Genomic DNA, 18700 nt, shown 5'->3' on the forward strand with positions numbered 1-18700 from the left:
AGTAGGTGGTTACTGGTGGTGGTGGTGATTGCAGGTTGTGTTGGTTTGATGGAGAGAGAGAGGAATAGAGTTAGGAGAGAAGAGAGAGAAGTGAGTTTTTTTTTTTAGAGAAACCAGACTGGAAACCGCCAGCCTGGGCTAGATTGAAAATAAAAACTTAAGAAATTTCAGCAAGAACCAAAGGAACAAACTCCTCTGGGATGTCCTCTAACCAAACCTGAAATTCTAAAACTGTTTTGGCCTTTTTCGCCATTGCATCAGCAACTCTATTGCAATTGCGATTAACATACACAAACTCTGAAAAACTTAACTGTGCTGCCTCAAGAAGGATGTCAACAATAATATGACCATAAATGGATTGTTCAGCTCTACCATCTGCAAGGGCATTGATAACAATTTGCGAATCACCCTCAAAAAGCACCTCATGAAGACGCAGCTCCTTTGAAAACAGAACAGCTTGGCGACATACGAGTCCTTCGACTTCAGCTACCGTTGGAGGAAGGGGGATACGCAAAGATAGGGAGCCAATGATTTCACCTCTGTGGTCACGGATCACCACTCCGATACCCGCCTCGTTGCTACTTTGGAAGACCGCACCGTCGAAGTTGGCTTTGAATCTGGCATGGGGAGGTGGACACCAATGGTGGACGGTGGCAGCTTGTCTTGTCACTTACACGAGCTCCTGCGCTTTAAGGAAATCCTGAAGAAAATTGCCAGCCGCTCTTGTAATGTACTCCAGATTCTGTGCAGGGCGATTGAGACGAACTAAATTACGCCTATTCCATAGCATCCACGCCATAATGATGAAGTACTCAGCCCTGTGCTCATTAACACCCTGCAAGAACCTTGAAATAAAGTTAGTGAACTCCCCAGGAGGGGGATGAGCTAGGTCCCGAACCCAACGAGGTTCCTCCATACACCTTCAACCTCCACACAACCCCACACCACATGCAAGATATCTTCAGGTTGGGCTTTACATTGGCTGCATAAGTCAGAGGGAACTATATGTCGTCAGAACAAATTATCCATGGTTGGCAGAGAGTTGTTACAGGCCCGCCATGCGAAATGCTTCACCTTGTGAATGACACGTAGCGTCCAATTTCCTCTCCAAAAGGATCTCTGGGGGATTGGATTAGAGCTACTTGGGTTGGTAGCTAAAGCATTGGAAGCCAACAACCTATAAGCACTTTGGGAAGAGAAATTCCCCGAAGGAGTTTTTGACCACACCAGCCGGTCAGTGGGCATTCTCAAGCTCAATGGAATGCTTATAATTGCATCTGCCTCATGAGGCAAAAACAATTGTTTGATATCCTCCTTTTTCCATGTTCCCGAGTTACGGTCAATAAGTGAGCTAACCTTCGCTTCAGGTGGAATAGAAGGCAGAGAGGAGCTAACCTTTCTATAGCAAGGATCGGGTAGCCACTTGTCTTCTTTGATACTCACATTAGCTCCATCGCCAATGCGCCAAATCAGCCCTTGTTTCACCACCTCCCTTGCACCCATAATACTTTTCCATGCATAGGAACCACCCTTCGCTTCTTTGGCTTCAAGAATAGAACAATCCGGAAAAAATCTAGCTTTGAAAACCTTATAGCAGAGAGAATCTTGACTGTTTAGCAAGTGCCAAACTTGCTTGGCTAAGAGAGCCTCATTAAAATTTTCAATCTCCTTGAAACCCATGCCCCCTACTTCCTTTGCCTCACAAAGCTTTTCCCACTTCACCCAATGGACCTTTCTTGAATCCCCACTATAACCCCACCAAAACTTTCGTATCATAGCTTCAATATTCTTGATCAAACCTTTAGGAAGTTTGAAGCAACTCATGGAATAGGTGGGAATAGCTTGAATCATTGATTTAATAAGGACTTCCCTACCAACTTGTGATAAAAGCTTCTCTTTCCAACCCTGTAATTTTTTCTACACTCGCTCCTTGATATAGATGAAACTTTTTTTCCCTACCTACAAAAGCGGACATGCCCAAATATTTCTCATATTGCCTAATTGCAGGTACAGCCAAGACCTGTTGGATACGGGTTTGAAGCTCAGGTTCAGTGTTTGAGCTAAAGAAGATGCAAGTCTTATCCCTATTATTTTTTGGCCAGAACCTTTCTGGTAGATTTATAGCACATCTAGGATTATCTGGCACTCTGCTTCTGTAGCCTGACAGAACAGTACACTGTCATCAGCAAAGAAAAGGTGGGAGACCCAAGGCCCATTTTTGCAAATTGATACTCCCCTGAAGTGACCTTCGGATTCAGCTTTGTGCAATAACACTTGAAGCCCCATGGCACATATAAGGAACAGATATGGCGAGAGACGGTCTCCCTAACGTAAACCCCTGCTAGGTTTAATATTGCCTGTCAGCTCCCCATTTAAAAGCACAGAGTATGAGACTGATGTAACACAAGCCATGATTATTTTCACAAATCTCTCCGAGAAACCCAAATATAACATAGCTTTTTCCAAAAAAGACCATTCTACTCTATCATAAACTTTGCTCATGTCAAGCTTCAGAGTCATAAACCCCAATTTGCCTTGAGTTTTCCGTTTAAGGTAATGCAATGTTTCAAAGGCCACCAATATGTTGTCAGTAATAAGGCGACCCGACAAAAAGGCACTTTGTGTGTCAGAAACCACAAAAGGTAACATCTTCTTTAACCGGTTAACCAGCACTTTAGCAATAAGTTTGTAAATCACATTGCAAAGGCTGATAAGCCTAAAATCAGAGACCTTTTTTGGTTCCAGAATTTTTGGGATAAGTGCAATGAAGGTGGTGTTAATGGATTCGAGGACAACACCTGTATTTAAAGCTGATAGAACAGCCATAACAACATCATTACCAACAATATGCCAAAAGAATTTATAAAAAATGGGAGACATACCATCCATACCAGGTGCTGTGAGGGGAGCCATTTGGTGAAGCACTCTTTGAACTTCCTCTGCCAAAAAGGGTTGGTTTAAGTCAAAATTCATATCCTTAATCACTGTGAGAAGCATACCCTCAAGAACCTCATCAAAACCCGATGGGTTTGAAGTAGTGAAGATATTGGCAAAATACTCCACAACCATTTCCCCCATTCTTCCTTCCTTTTCAATCCAGTCCCCAACCTCATCCTCAAAACCCAAAATGTAACTGCATTTATTCATCTAATTTGCTCAGCAATGGAAGTACCTAGTATTTTGGTCACCCTCCTTTAACCATTCAACATGAGATCGTTGTTTCCACATAGTTTCTTCCTTGGACATGAGAGCTTGAATATCTGCCCGAAGCTGATGAACGTGAGTTGGATCTGACCTATACAAACCCCTCTCTTCGGCCCCTTTTAATTTTTTTAATTTCTTTGCAAGGGACAACCGGACATGACCGAAGGTATCTCGGTTCCAAATTCTGAGATTATCTTGATGATTAATTATTTTTTTGGTCACCATGCAAACCGGAGATGGATCACTCACCTCTTGCCACGAATTTTTAACCACTTCTTCACATGAATTATCCTTGAGCCTCATAGCCTCAAAACGAAAAGGCCTTCCCTTACGGTAAAACCTTTTTTGCTCGGAATCAAAGATAAGCAAAATAGGTTTATGGTCGGAATGGAAGGCATCCAAATGATGGATACGACATGTGGTGAATCGAAACATCCACTCCACCGTAGCTAATCCTCGGTCTAGCCTAACCCACACATTTTGGTCACCTGGTCTCCTGTTGTACCAAGTGAATGTAAAGCCATTAAAGCCGAGATCTTTTAACCCACAAAAATCTATTGCATCTCTAAACCCCTGTATCTGCCTCTCTGGCTGATCCAGCCATCCTTGTTTCTCCTCTGCTCTAATGATTTCATCAAAATCCCCCAAACAAACCCAAGGGATGGAAAACCTGGAGCTAAGGTCCCTAAGTAATGACTAGGAATTTTCCCGATTGGCAGTATCAGGGTCTCCATAGAAACCTGTGAAACGCCAAGCGTCATTCATTCCATGATCAATTACTATATCAATATATCTCTCTTAAAAATTCATCACAGTAACTCGAATACCTTGTTTCCACAACAAGGCTAAACCACCCCCCTAAAGATTCAGGGAACAACAAAAGAATTAGATTACTGCAATCTCCGGAAAATTCTTTCAATGACCTCTTTATCAACCTTTGTCTCCATCAAGAAAATCATTTGGGATCTTTTTTGTTGACTAAATCAATAAGCTCGCCTTCTGTCTATGGGTTCCCAAGCCCATAACAGTTCCAGCTCAGGCAACTCATTGTAACTAATGGTGCTGGCGACCAGCATCCACCTGAGCATTTTCATTGTAAAATCCTCCAACTACACTTACTCTCTTTTTCTTTTGAACAGGTTGCTCCAAGAGCTCCAACTCCGGTCTCCTAGTACCTTGCACTTCCATATCAGTACTAACATTATTTTCATCAACCTCTCGCTCCAATTTTGACCATTTTTTCTTTGGGCCATTTCGGGGTTGTTTAGTAGCCTGATTAGTTATATCTGATAATGGTAGAGTTTTTGTATTGGAAGGTAAAGGACCAGGCAGCCCCACGTTGTTTACTGCATTATCAACACTACACTCTACGTTCTGCATGGGCATGCTAGCATGGGCATAACCTCCCAAGTCTGCCAACCCATTAATTAGTTCCATCGTGTACACAAGAGGTTCATTGATAAATGCATTGCTTGTATTAAAATTATTAGATAAAAGCTCACCTTTTGGTTCAAACTCCATAGTAGTCACATCAGACTCCAATGTATTGAGAATATCAGATAAAAGCTCACCTTTTGGCCCAAGCTGAACCCTTGAGTAGTCACTTTCTCTGGCTGTCCATTCTGACCAAAAGCCAAACGTTTTGTTGCGTGTTCAGAGCTGATCTCATCCCCCAACATATGGTCTTTTTCATTACCCAAATTTAAGCTTTCACTCCTATCAAACAGCTTTAATCCCCTGTCAATTTCCTCAATGCGCTTCTCAAACCCATCCCCCAAATCTCGGCTTTTTCCCACTATCTCCAACGTAAACGTAGCCTCGGTACCAGCCCCTACGTCACTGTCACACCGCTCTTCCTGAACAACCACTCTTTCCTCGTTCCGAGTTTACACCACCATCGGCACTTGTTGTGATCCCAGAACCACCACCGTACTCGCAATTGGCTTTTCTCTACTCATCCGTTGCTTTTCCATTTTCCTCGCCTCATAAAAACCAGGCACTTTGATCACTGGACTTCTTCCCTTAACAAACAGAGGAGCACGGATCCAGGACCCATACGCTTGCTCCTCTTTCTTCAACTGGCCTTCACTATCTATCCATAACTCACAATCTTTATCCACAGGGCTCAAGCTCCTACACCAATAACAAAGGTTGGGTAATCTTTCATACTTGAAAGAAACCCAACCTTGCTCCCCCTGAGAAGAAGAGAAACGCCGCCCTCTGCAAAGAGGTTTATTAATGTCTATAATGACTCTCACTCTCATAAAACTTCCACCATCTATTTCGTTAATGTCTTCTTCCCTACACATCGAGCCTGCAACCTCACATAACTTTTCAGCAACCTTGTGGTTCAGAAATCTCATCGGGATATCGTGTACTTGAATCCACACTGGTATCGTGTTGAACTTTAAAGCCCTAATGGGAACTTCCCTATCATACCACTGCAGCACCACGAGATATTTGTCGAAGCTCCAAGGTGCGCTGCTAAGGATTTTGTCCTCTTCCTCTCTGTTATCAAACATAAACAGTAGAATGTGGTCCCCTGCTCTTCTCACCTCAAAACCCTTCTTTGATCGCCATAGAGAATTGAATGTTTTGATGACTACCTCAACACTTAATGCCCTTTTTGTTAGGAATTCTGCAGCCAAAATAAATTCATCAGATGACTTATCCTCAAATAGTTCTAGGTTTACGTCCTCTCTTTCATTCAATGAGAGGTTCTGCCAATGTTCAGCCAGGTTGTCCATCTCTATTTTCTCACTAACACTCATGTATCCCTAGTAGACTACAACGAAGAAGAGAAGAAAAGACTCAAGAGACCTACAGGTGACAACAGTTACCTAAGGTACAATGAAATCCTCACTCAAGGAACGACTATTCTACTGTGTAAAGTAAGCTTCTCTAGAACCCCAGGGAGAGCTAACCTAACCAAGTGAAACTTTGTACATAGAAGTGAGTTGCTTATATCATTTGATTGTGTAGTTTATATTATTTTAAGGAGTTATATGTAAAAATAAAAACTAAGATGTTGGTTGAATTGTAAAATAGGATGGTAAAATAGATAAAGTAGATTTTAATAGTATAAAATAGATAATTTTATTACATCCCCGGATGCAAATGCTCTTACACACACATGTATGTATGTATGTATGTATGTATTGCACCCTTGCATATACAAGAGTCATAAGCTAGTTATAATAAAATGAGAGAATAAAAACTATTTTTTTGATACATTGATAGTTGGGGGTGGGATGATTTAAACATTGAATGTCTCTTTTAGAAATACCATGAGGTGTTAGTTGAGTTACAAGCTTACAAATTTCTTGGAAAAAATAAATATTTTTTACCCCTAAGTAAATGAAGGACAATATTAATTATTAAACATTTTCACCTTCAAACACTTGTTACATTATCTTGTTGAAAAATACACTAAAATTATATATATATATATATATACACACACATATATATACACTCTAAATATATTAAATGCTTAGTTGATTTTTGCACTTCGTTATATAGTTATACTAGTCGCTAACTCGTACCTGCATGAGAATAGCTACTGAATGAGTTTCAAGAAAAACAAAAGTCCTTATTTTTGAGTTGGAGTAGTAAGCAAAAATGCATGAAATTAAAAAAAAAAAATGGTCTAGCAAGAAATCGCACAAAGTTTTAATAGTTAAGTAGATGAAAGTAATGTTTTATTAGTTAGTTTGTGTTATATATATATATATATATATATAGGTATATATAAGATAGGTTATAATATATATGCCAAAAAGTGCCTATTGGTCGAAAATATGCCTATTAAATGAAAATGTGCCTATTGACCAAAAAGGTGTCTATTGGCCGAAAAAGTGCTTACCAAAAGGTGTCTATTAAAAGGTCATGACCCTTCATATTAGATATACAAAAAGGTGCCTATTGGCTAACACTGTGCCTATTGACAAAAAATGTGTCTATTGGCTGATTGTGCCAAAATATGTCTATTGCAATGCATGAGAATCGCTACTGAATGAGTTTCAAGAAAAAAAAAAGTCAATATTTTTTAGTTGAAGTAGTAAGCAAAAATGCATGAAATTAAAAAAAAAAAAAATGGTATAGCAAGAAATCGCACAAAGTGTTATTAGTTAGGTAGAAGAAAGTAGTGTTTTATTAGTTAGTTTGTGTTGTATATATAGGTATATATAAGATAGGTTGTAATATGTATGCCAAAAAGTGCCTATTGGCTGAAAATATGCCTATTGAATAAAAATGTGACTATTGACCAAAAAGGTGCCCATTGGCCGAAAAAGTGCACACCAAAAGGTGTATGTTGGAAGGTCATGACCCTTCATATTGGATATACCAAAAGATGCCTATTGGCTAACACTATGCCTATTGACAAAAAATGTGTCTATTGAATGAAAAGGTGCCCAGCAAAAGGTGTCTATTGAAAGGTAATAACCATTCATATTGGATATAACAAAGATGTCTATTGACCGAAAATGTGCTTGTCGACCAAAGATGTGCCTATTGAATGAAAATGTGTCTATTTACTGAAAATGTGCCTATTGAAAAATGAAAAGTCACAACTGTTCGGTATTTTTAAATGTATACATGGTATTAATTTATATAGCCATATGGCGCAATAAGAAGCGGTCAACAAAAAGTCAAACATTTTGGTTTTATATTATATATAAATATAGATTAGATAACATATCATACTAGAAGTAACTTATCATATCATATACTATAGACACTGAATTTCGCACCCATAATTTAACCTTGAAAGATGAAAAATGACCATTCTATGTACCTCAAAAACCATAGTTGCATTTTAGTCATTAAGTCATTCATCACATATCATGAAAATGATCTTAAGATTCTAACGATCACAACAATACGTTTGGTTCCCAAATCGGACGATCGGATCGAAAAATATCACAAGATCAAGTTTTAATGGTCTACATGCATTCATTTGGGTGAAATTGATCACACGTGATTAATTGAAGTTAATTTTGATTGGTTAACAATTAAAATTAATTAAATGAATTTCTATGATTGGTGGAATATTCTTGTTAAAGTGTGATTTGTTGCATATGAATAAAAGTAATAAGCTAATAATATTATATTTGGATTGATAATTAGGTTTTTAGGGTAATTATATTTAAAATAATTATTTTAAAAGCTTAATTATCAACTTGGGAAAAGTTTTATCATGAAAATAACTTTTAAATTCATCTGAATACTGTTTTAGACTTGGAAAACACTTCAAAAATGTGCTAATCAATTAGCAGTTTTAGATTCATGTTCAGGGGCACTGTTGGCATAGTAAACATAGAGATTCGGACTAGGCTATTTCTAGCAAAGTTGTAGGGAATTATTTTCCTTCAACTGTCGCAATTTCAGCTTTATCCGAATTTTGAGTAGAGAGATATGGTCAAAATACTTAAACATTTTCAAATTTGAAAAATCAGCTTAACTCTTATCCAAATCTTTTTTTTAAAGGATTTTCTTCATACGTTTTTTGCTTATTTTTTAAGCAACTAAAACCTCTATAAATAGAGGATACCACTCAAGATTCAGCACCCCTTTTTCCCCTTAACGTTAAAGAAACTCTTGAAGTTTTTCTTCAGGACTTTTTTTTTTTTTTGTTAAGCAACAACTCTTTAGATCTCAGAGAGATCTATTCTCTCTGATTTATAAAGCAATTCCCCTCTGTAAGATTAATTCATGCATTTATAGTTTAGTATTGTTTAAAGTTTTGTATAACATGTGTTTCTTTATTCCATTCTTTACATAATCATATCTATGACTTGTTCATTGCATGCTTTCTTTTCCAAATCTTAATTCACATGATAGGCCTAGGATTTTGTTTGTCGTTAATTAACATGTATAGATCTAAGGTTAAATCATTATTTGAAACTGTAGATCTACGAGAAATTTCATGCATAAATACATCTTTTCATGTCTCTACAAAAATATATCTGAAATTCTTCATACAAATACATCTTTTTACATCTCTCAACAACAAATCTGAAATTTCATGAATAAATCCATATTTTTACATCTCTCCAAAAACATATATGAAATTTTATGCATAAATCCATATTTTTACATATCTACAAAAACATATCTAAAATTTCATGCATTATTATATCTTTTTTTACATCTCTACAAAAACATATTTGAAATTTTTTACATAAGATTCATTCTTTTTCTTCTCTTTCTTTTAATGTGGTGGTGGTGGCAGTTTTTGCTTAGATATTTTGAGTTTTCTTCCTTTTCACTTGTTTAGGGGGTGTGCTTCAGCGGTTTGAACATACATTTGCTCCGAATTTTTAGTGTTCGAGGAGAGGTCCCTCCTCAGACCTTCTTTCTTTGTCTCCCATGATAAGGCTTGTAACGTAGATCATCTAAGTCATGTTGTCTCCTCGGACTCGCTAGTGTCCTTGGACAGGCCCAAGGCCCAACTCGTCACTTTGGGCAATAGCCCCTCAAAACTCTGATTTTTATCCCCATCCGAGGAGAAAAAGCGGGGTTTTAACTTTTTAAGGGATAAGATCAGATAACTTTTGGTTCACACGTGTGGGAGCAGTTGCTTCTGACGCGTTTGTAGGTTATGAGGCACTATTAATTGTTCCAGGCGGCTTTGTGTTCCCCACATCCAGCGGCGAAGTGTAGATCTAACGGCTGACATCCCTCCTAGGATTTTGAGCAGGAGTAACCTTCCATGTCCTCTCTTGCTATATAAAGCTTCAAGGAAACACCCTTTTCTTTTCTTTTTTACTAACATACAAGAACTCCAGAGAACTTCAGCGCCCAGTCTTCATAAACGTTCCAGACCTTTGAATTTCCGTACCATTTCCATGAGGAGTCTTTTCCTTAGAAGATCTCTGAGGGCTTCAAAGATTGTTATAAGGATACCCGTAAATTCTCATTCCTCTACACTACCCTATTTCATCTCGGCCTTCCTTCTCGGTCTGTCAATTCGCCTAGATGGGTAGATTCAAGTATTTAGTAGATACTCCTACCGCCATGGAGGCCTTTAGAGCAAAGTACAGCATCCCGCAAGGGGTGGTTTTAGAGCATTGTCCTCCGGAACGAGTACTAACCGATAGGGACATGGGTCAAGTCGTCATTCCCATGATCGCTTTTATAGAGGGAGGAATGACGCTTCCCATGCGTAGGATTACCCGGGATTATTTACTTAATCATAAGTTGACACCACATCAGTGTGCCCCCAACCTGTTTAGGGTTTTAGGTAGCGCAGATGTTCTGAACGAGCAGATGGGTTTATTACATGGCACGACGTAGTTCACATGTACGAGTGCCGCCATCTTGCCAAAGCGGGGTACTACCTTAAATCTCGATCCAAGATTGTTAGGCTAATCTCCTGTCTTCCTAAGTCCAATAAGACTATGAAGGATGACTACCTTATTGCCTCGGGGGAGTGGAGCGACGATCTTCATTGTCCAACTCGGGCAAGAGATCCAGGTGCGGTACCTTTAGGATCAATCCCTTGGGAAGGGGATTTGACCCCTTAGTTTTATTTCCTTCGCTTGAAGATTCAAAAAAGAAATTTTTTTTTGTAATCTAACAACAATTTCCTTCTCGGCTATTTTGCAGATAGGGCACACGTCGCTCCTCGGCTGAGCCATACAAACGTTCAGGCCTTGAATTACCTCCTGAGGTCAGAGATCTTCGTTAATGAGGACGGGCAACTGCGTGCTGCTCATTTGATCTTGGGTTACGAACCCTTGTCCCGCGTTTTCTTGGACGTCGGCCAATCCATAAGAGCCGGTAGCCCAAGGTTGGCTAGGTTCGACGTATCAAAGCCGAGATTTTTGACTCAAAGGGATCTTCGACCGGTTGTTTTGCCCGTCTTTCAGAATCCTCAGCCAGTTGCACAACCACCTCCACAGGACAATCCCGGAGTTGCAGTGTTTGTTGAAGGGGAGACTGAATTATCTCGTCTTTCTCTAGAGGGGGAGATAGATGAGTTCTACTTTGAGGAGGATATTCCAAAAGCTCCTCTGATCGAACTCTCGGATACTGAGGGTGAGCTAGATAGAAACTCCATGATCGGCGCCCCTCCTCTTGTTATTGCCTGCTCGGACGATTCTTCCGACGAAGAGGTGGACAACATGGCCTCTAACAAAGGAAAAAGTTTGCGGGAGCTGATGGCTGCCTGAGGTAAGGGGCACACCTCGAAGGTGCCCACCAAGTCCCAGACCCCTTCCAACCTTCCTCCCCCTCCTCCACAGATCCCTACCGATCTCGGCTTGAAAGCTAACCCCGACCTGAAGAAGAAAAGGCCGATGGAGTCCCTCGAGGAAGGCGAGATGGGTCCTCGCCAGGGCGCTAAACAACAAAAGGTGACCCGAGAGCATCGGGATAAAAGGGCTCCATCTGTGGAGAGCCGAGAAGAGCTGGATCGGGCTAAAGTGCGCATGCCTCCATGCATTTGGAGCCCCCGGCTTGAAGTGTACGGAGCGGCAATTCCTTATAACGCTTCAGTCCGAGAATACAACAGGGGCCGAGCAGGGTACATTGCTGCAGCCTTGGAGCAACTTATTCTCCTTCCCAGGGACATGGAAGCTTACAAGCGATTTTCACAGGGTGAACTCTTCCTATCCCTGAAGAGGGATCTTGCAATGGTAAGGCAACTCATTTCTTATCGGCAAGATCATTGGGTCATATTATATTCTAACTCCGTCATCTTGTCATTCTTGGGCAGATTACTCAGCAGGTCTTTGTGGCCGAGGAGTGGTGCCGCGATAATCGCAATTTGGCTGACGTCGAAACCTTCTCTCGCGCCGAGGTAGAGAAGGCTCTCGGAGCTCTCAAGTAAGAGCATCATGAGCTATCTAAGAAGCTTAAGAAGGCAGAGACAGGCCATAGGAGTGCTGAGGCTGGCTTGAAGACCGCCAAGAAACAAGCTGAAGACCAACGCCAGTTATTGCACGTGACTGAGATCAACCTTGCTACTGAAAAGCAAGCCGTTTTGGATCTCAAAGCTGCATTGTAGAAAGCCAAGGATGAAGTCCAGCTAGCCAAGGAAGCAGTCGAGGCCGAGAAGAGGGCTGCCTATCAGCTTGGAGCGGAGGAGACGGAAGCAAGGCTTACCGAAGAGTTGCCAGAAGTATGCAGGGACTACTGCAGTATTTCATGGGCTCAGTCTCTTAATGCTGCCGGGATCCCTGTAGATTCTACTATGAGATTGCCCGAGAATGTCTTCTACCCTCCAGAGATCCGAGAGGTCCCTGCTGATGCTCCTGAAGCTTCCGAGTAGCCTGCGGCTATTCCTGATGCCATCCCCTTAGCTGAAATTACCGGGGGCTCTGGCCAGGTCACCATCCAGGTTGAGGATGCGGAGGGAGAGAAGGGCAAAGGCAAGGGTAAGGGGAAGAAACCCTCCTCCAAGGCCAAGGATCTCTCTGAGGAAACAGTCACCGAGGCCAAGGGTCACAGGGCTGGTCCCAAAGTTAAGGATATTCCACCTCCTCAGCCAGAACAAAAAGAAGATCCCCCTGCTGAAGCTTAGCTCCTAGGGTTCTTATCTCCCTTTTTCTTTTTGGACGGAAGTTGTATTACATTTTTGTTCTTTTTCAAAGACTTCTCATTTAAAAGCATTGTATTATTTCTAGTTATTAATATAAATGTTCTTTCTCTCATTTTTTATCTTTCTGCTTGATGTTGATGGAATTTTATTGTATTGTTCCTAGTTAATGTGACTGTTTCTTTAATTGAAGTTAGACAATAACAATTTGCCAATACAACTAAATGAGAAGAATAGGACTGTGCAATGAACTTTAAGTAGTAAAGGCTACCATGCAAGATTCTGGTCATGCAGGACTTAGGTTCTATTTAAAACTTGGATAGATGCCATAAATTGTTAATTTCCCCTAAGCCTATGGTCCGAGGAGCCATACAGGACTTAGGTTCTGTTTAAAACTTGGAGAGATGCCATAAGTTGTTAATTTCCCCCAAGCCTGTGGTGCGAGGAGCCATGCAGGACTTTAGGTTCTGTTTAAAACTTGGAGTGATGTCATAAGTTGTTAATTTCCCCCAAGCCTGTAGTCCGAGGAGCCATGCAGGACTTAGGTTCTATTTAAAACTTGGATAGATGCCATAAGTTGTTAATTTCCCCTAAGCTTGTGGTCCGAGGAGCCATGTAGGACTTAGGTTCTGTTTAAAACTTGGATAGATGCCATAAGTTGTTAATTTCCCCTAAACCTGTGGTCCGAGGAGCCATGCAGGACTTAGGTTCTGTTTAAAACTTGGAGAGATGCCATAAGTTGTTAATTTCCCTCAAGTTTGTGGTCCAAAGAGCCATGCAGGACTTTAGGTTCTGTTTAAAACTTTGAGAGATGCCATAAGTTGTCAATTTCCCCAAGTCTATAGTCCGAGGAGCCATGCAGGACTTAGGTTCTGTTTAAAACTTGGATAGATGCCATAAGTTGTTAATTTCCCCCAAGCCTGTGGTCCGAGGAGCCATTTAGGACTTAGGTTCTGTTTAAAACGTGGATAGATGCCATAAGTTGTTAATTTCCCCAAGCCTGTAGTCCGAGAAACCATGCAGGACTTAGGTTCTGTTTAAAACTTGGATAGATGCCATAAGTTGTTAATTTCCCCCAAACCTGTGGTCCGAGAAGCCATGTAGGACTTAGGTTCTGTTTGAAACGTGGATAGATGCCATAAGTTGTTAATTTCCCCTAAGCCTGTGGTCTGAGGAGCCATGCAAGACTTTAGGTTCTGTTTAAAACTTGGAGAGATAGAAATGAGCCGAAAGACGCACAGTGGTCATGAGATATAATATAGGCAAAGCTGCTTTCATTAATAATAATACCTTCTTAGGTTATTTACATTCCATGGGCGAGGTACAGCTTTCTCGTCTAGGTCTTCCGGATAATATGCACCTATTCCTGCCACTGAAGTGATGCGATATGGGCCTTCCCAGTTGGGTCCCAGCTTTCCCTAGGATAGGTTCTTGGCGCTACCCAAAATTTTTATCATCACGAGGTCGCTTGGCCCTTGTGGCCTTAGTTTTACATTAGTATCGTACCCCTGCCTTAGCTTTTGGTGGTAATAGGCCAATTGGATCATTGCATTTTCTCTTTTCTCCTCGGCTAGGTCTAGACTTCTCTCTAGCAACTCGTCATTGTTACTTGGGGTAAAAGTGCTGGATTTCAACGTTGGGAAGCTAATTTCCAGGGGGAGCACAGCCTCGGCCCCGTAAGTCATCGAAAAAGGAGTTTCTCCCGTTGACCGTCGCGGCGTGGTTCGGTAGGTCCATAGGACGTGTGGTAGTTCTTCCACCCATCTTCCCTTTGCATCATCCAGTCTCTTTTTTAGCATGTTGATTATGACCTTATTTACAGCCTCAGCTTGCCAATTCCTTGAGGATAGGCTGGAGTGGAATATCGGTTCGTGATTCCAAAGTCACAACAGTATTTCTTGAAGGTTTTACTATCAAACTGAAGGTCGTTATTTGAGATGAGGGTGCGAGGAGTTCCGAAGCGTGTAATGATGTTTTTCCAAATGAATTTCTTTGCATTCGCATCCTTGATGTTGGCTAAAGGCTCAGCTTAAACCCATTTGGTGAAGTAATCTGTGTCGACCATCAAGTATCGCTTGTTCCCTGCTGCTTTTGGGAAAGGGCTGACAATATCCAGACCCCATTAAGCAAACAGCCAAGGACTGGAAACGAGGTTAAGGACTCCTTCCGGTTGGTGGATATTTGGGGCGAATCTCTGGCATTGGTCGCATTTCTTTGCATATTCTTGGGCCTCTTTCTGCATGCTCGGCCACCAGTACCCTTAGGTGAGGGCTCTGTGTGCTAACGATCTTCCTCCCGTGTGGCTTCCACAAATTCCTTCATGCAGTTCTTCGAGCAATGTCTCTAATGCTTTTGGGTGTACGCATAATAAATATGGCCCAGAATAGGAGCGCTTTTATAGTTTATGGTCCTCTGACAACCAGAACCGAGGAGCCTTCCTTCGTACCTTCTCGGCTTCCAATTTTTCTTCGGGAAATACATCATCTTTGAGAAAACTCACTATGGGATCCATCCAGCTCGAACTCACTCTGACCTGATGGATTCGAGCTATATCCTTTTTTATTGCATCTGTCTTGCATAAATCCTCAACAAGGATAATTCATGATAGATCCTGCGCCAAGGACGTGGCAAGAGTGGCCAATGAATCCGCATGTGTGTTCCCGCTTCTAGAGACATGCGTCAAGTTGAAAAATTCAAAGTCTGATTGCAAGCGTTTGACTTGACCAAGGTATTCCTACATTCTCACATCTCTAGCCTCCAACTTGCCTCTCACCTGGCCTACGACCAGTCTAGAGTCTGAGAACGCTTCTATCGCCTTTCCGCCCATTTTTTGCACCATGACCATTCATTGCAGCAAAGCCTCATACTCGACTTCATTGTTTGTAGCTGAGAACCCAAGTCTTAATGATTTTTCAATGGTAATCTTCTCGGGCGATATTAGAACCAGCCCTACCTCAGATCCCCTTTGGTTTGCCGTGCCATCAACGTAGACTTTCCATCGCGAGGCTCCTTGTGAAGAGATTGTGCCAATCGATTTTCCATCCATGTTTTCCTCCTCTACTACTACTTCTATAGAGGGTTCAGCAAATTCGGCAATTAGATCAACGAGAACTTGGCCTTTGACAGAGGTCTGAGGCATGTACTTAATATCGAAAGCCCCTAGGAGCGTACTTCACATGGCAATTCTTCCTGTGTAATCGGCACTACGGAGTACCGACCTGAGGGGAAGTTGAGTCAGGACAATGACCATATGTGTCTGGAAGTAGTGGGGGAGTTTCTGTGTGGCATGCACTACTGCAAGAATTGCCTTCTCCAGTGGTAAGTAACGTATCTCAGCCTCATGTAACGATTTACTTACATAGTACACTGGCCGTTGTATGCCGTTATCAACCCGTATTAATACCAAGCTCACAGCGTGAGGGGCCACCGCTATATAGGTGAACAGAACTTCGTCGGCCTCAGGGCTAGACATGATGGGTGGCCGCGACAGGTATTCTTTAAGTTGCTGGAAGGCTAGGGCACAGTCCTCGGACCATTCAAATCCTTTCCACTTGTTCATCAAGAGGTAGAAAGGCCGACATCAGTCTGCAGATTGGGAAATAAACCAATTTAATGCTACGATCATTCCAATGAGTTTCTGGACTTTTTTGGGTTCGAGGAGCTTGTAGGTTATGAATCGCTTTGATTTGGTCCGGGCTCACCTTTTTTCCCCTGTGAGTTACCATATAGCCCAGAAATTTGTCGGACCCGATACCAAATGAGCACTTAGAAGCATTGAGGCGCAGCTTATGCTCTCTTAAGATGCCAAAAATGACTTCAAGATCTCTCACGTGCTCGGATACCACTTTACTTTTTACTACCATATCGTCTATGTAGACTTCAATAATCTTACCTAGTTGTGGTTCAAACATTCTGGTCATCATCCTTTGGTAGGTAGACCCTGCGTTCTTTAAACCGAAAGGCATCACCTTATAGTGATAGTTTCCGACAGGTGTTATGAACGTTGCTTTCTCTTGATCTTCTAGGGCCAGTGGTATTTGATGATAACCCTGGAAGGCATCCAGGAAACTCATTCGGGGGTGGCCTACAGTTGTATCTACCAACCGGTCTATCCGAGGCAACGGGAACGGGTCTTTCGGGCACGCCTTGTTCAAGTCTGTGAAGTCTACGCAGACTCGCCACTTCCTGGTTTTCTTTTTTATCACCACTTCCCGGTTTTCTTTTTTACCACCACTGTATTTGCCAACCACTCGAGGTAAAAGACTTTTTTGATAGCCCCTGCCTTTTTCAGCTTCATCACTTCATCCCTAATAGTGTCGGCATGCTCTTTTGACGGGCGCTAGCGTGGCTGCTTTTTGGGAACAGAGATAGGTTAACGTTTAGGTAGTGACAAATGAGATTTGGATCAACCCCCAGGGCGTCATAAGCATCCCATGCAAATACGTCAACATTTCTTCTCAGAAACCCAATTAACTCCCCTCTTTCTTAGAGAGGTAGTTCCGATCCGACTTGGAAGAATCTTTCTAGATCATTGTAAACAGTAACCCTTTCTAGACTTTCACATTTTATCTCCTCGGCTAGTTTACCGACGAGTACTGCCGAGGTGGCTGATTGCTATAAGTCCTCTTTCACAGACGCCGAGGGTACTGTACTAGACAGGTATAAGATGGCAACCACCATGCATTGCCTAGCCATGGCTTGATCTCCCCCAATCTCCTCCACTTGGCCCCCTGACGGGTATTTTACCTTCTGGTGAAGTGTAGAAGAAACAGCTCCCAGGGCGTGGAGCCAAGGTCTGGCTACTATGGCCGTGTATGGTGAGTAGGCGTTGACCACGATAAAATCCACCTTCACTACCTCTAATCCGGTCTGTATGGGCAGTCTGATTTGCTCTTTTGGTGTGACAGTCTTCCCTTCGAAACTTACAAAAGGGGAATCATAAGCCATTAGGTCATCGGGCTTTAGGTTCAGCCCCTTGTACAGATCAGGGTACATCACCTCCATAGCACTGTCCGGGTCTACCAGTACTCTCTTCACGTCGAACCCTCCAATCTTGAGCGTAACTACCAAAGCATCGTCGTGAGGTTGGATGGTTCCAATCTTATCCTCGTCTGAGAATCCCAGCATAAGTGAGTTCCCCTTTTTAGACCTTTTGGACTCCCTCTCACCGTCCTCGATGGAGGGCCGAGCCACAGACATTACCCTGGGGGGAAAAGAGCCGGTCCTCCCCAGAGCGGCGAGGATGACATGTATCATACCCATGGGAGGTCTCAAAGATACGTCTGTCCGGGGTTCTTGGATTGCCTGACCTAGATGACCGCTAGAGGGGTGTAAGAGGTGCCGCAATTTTCCTTCTCGGACTAACTGATCCAGGTGGTTCCATAGATTCCTACAATCCTCGATGGTATGTCCGTGGTCTTGGTGGTATTGACAATACAGACTCTGGTTACGTTTTGAGGAGTCTCCGACCATTTTATTCGGCCATTTGAAGAAAGGCTTGTTTTTGACTTTCTCCAGAACCTGTTGCACCGGCTCTCTGAATACGACATTAACCGCTTGCATGTTGGTTCGTCCACCCTGTCTCGCAAAATCTCTTCTCGACTAGTTACTGTTGTATCCCGACCTGTAATCATTCCCCTTGTGAGGGATGATCATCTCCTTTCCTTTCCCTTATAGCTGATCCTCTTTCACCCTTTCGTATTTGTCAATCCTATCCATCAGTTGACGAACGCTGGTAATGGGTTTACCAGTTAGAGACTTCCTTAAACCATGCTCAGTGGGGAGACCACTTTTAAATGTGCTGATGGCGACGTCGTCGTGGTTTTCATCCATCTCATTGTACATCTCCCAATACCTATCCGAATACGCCTTTAAGGTTTCCCCTTCGTGCATGGATAATTATAATAACGAACGCAGGGGCCGAGGAACCCTGCTGTTCGTAATAAAATGAGA

General features: G+C 42.1%; 2 protein-coding genes across 2 annotated transcripts; both read right to left on the reverse strand.

The window, feature by feature from the left end:
- Positions 1–157: 157 nt before the first annotated feature.
- On the reverse strand, positions 158–3147 carry LOC115952977. Its single transcript, XM_031070373.1, has 5 exons — positions 2358–3147; positions 1960–2160; positions 1075–1799; positions 675–835; positions 158–617 (listed from the first exon to the last, which is right to left on the reverse strand). Exons 1-5 carry the CDS (start codon positions 3145–3147, stop codon positions 158–160), a joined length of 2337 nt encoding a protein of 778 aa, XP_030926233.1.
- A 14215-nt stretch (positions 3148–17362) lies between these two features.
- On the reverse strand, positions 17363–17947 carry LOC115952984. Its single transcript, XM_031070384.1, has one exon. The coding sequence runs from the start codon at positions 17945–17947 to the stop codon at positions 17363–17365; it is 585 nt and encodes a 194-aa protein (XP_030926244.1).
- Positions 17948–18700: the final 753 nt, after the last annotated feature.

Source organism: Quercus lobata, chromosome 1, assembly GCF_001633185.2.
Source record: "Quercus lobata isolate SW786 chromosome 1, ValleyOak3.0 Primary Assembly, whole genome shotgun sequence".
NCBI classification, from domain to species: Eukaryota; Viridiplantae; Streptophyta; class Magnoliopsida; order Fagales; family Fagaceae; genus Quercus; species Quercus lobata.

Bases quoted from the DNA above. Each gene is read 5' to 3' on its own strand.
- LOC115952984 (XM_031070384.1), bottom strand. From the start codon at position 17,947: ATGTCTGTGGCTCGGCCCTCCATCGAGGACGGTGAGAGGGAGTCCAAA.
- LOC115952977 (XM_031070373.1), bottom strand. From the start codon at position 3,147: ATGAATAAATGCAGTTACATTTTGGGTTTTGAGGATGAGGTTGGGGAC. The intron at 1,800-1,959 runs GTAGGGAAAAAA...AACTTCCTAAAG, and splicing joins GGGCATGTCCGCTTTTGTAG to GTTTGATCAAGAATATTGAA. The intron at 836-1,074 runs GTGAAGCATTTC...AGGTTCTTGCAG, and splicing joins CGCTACGTGTCATTCACAAG to GGTGTTAATGAGCACAGGGC.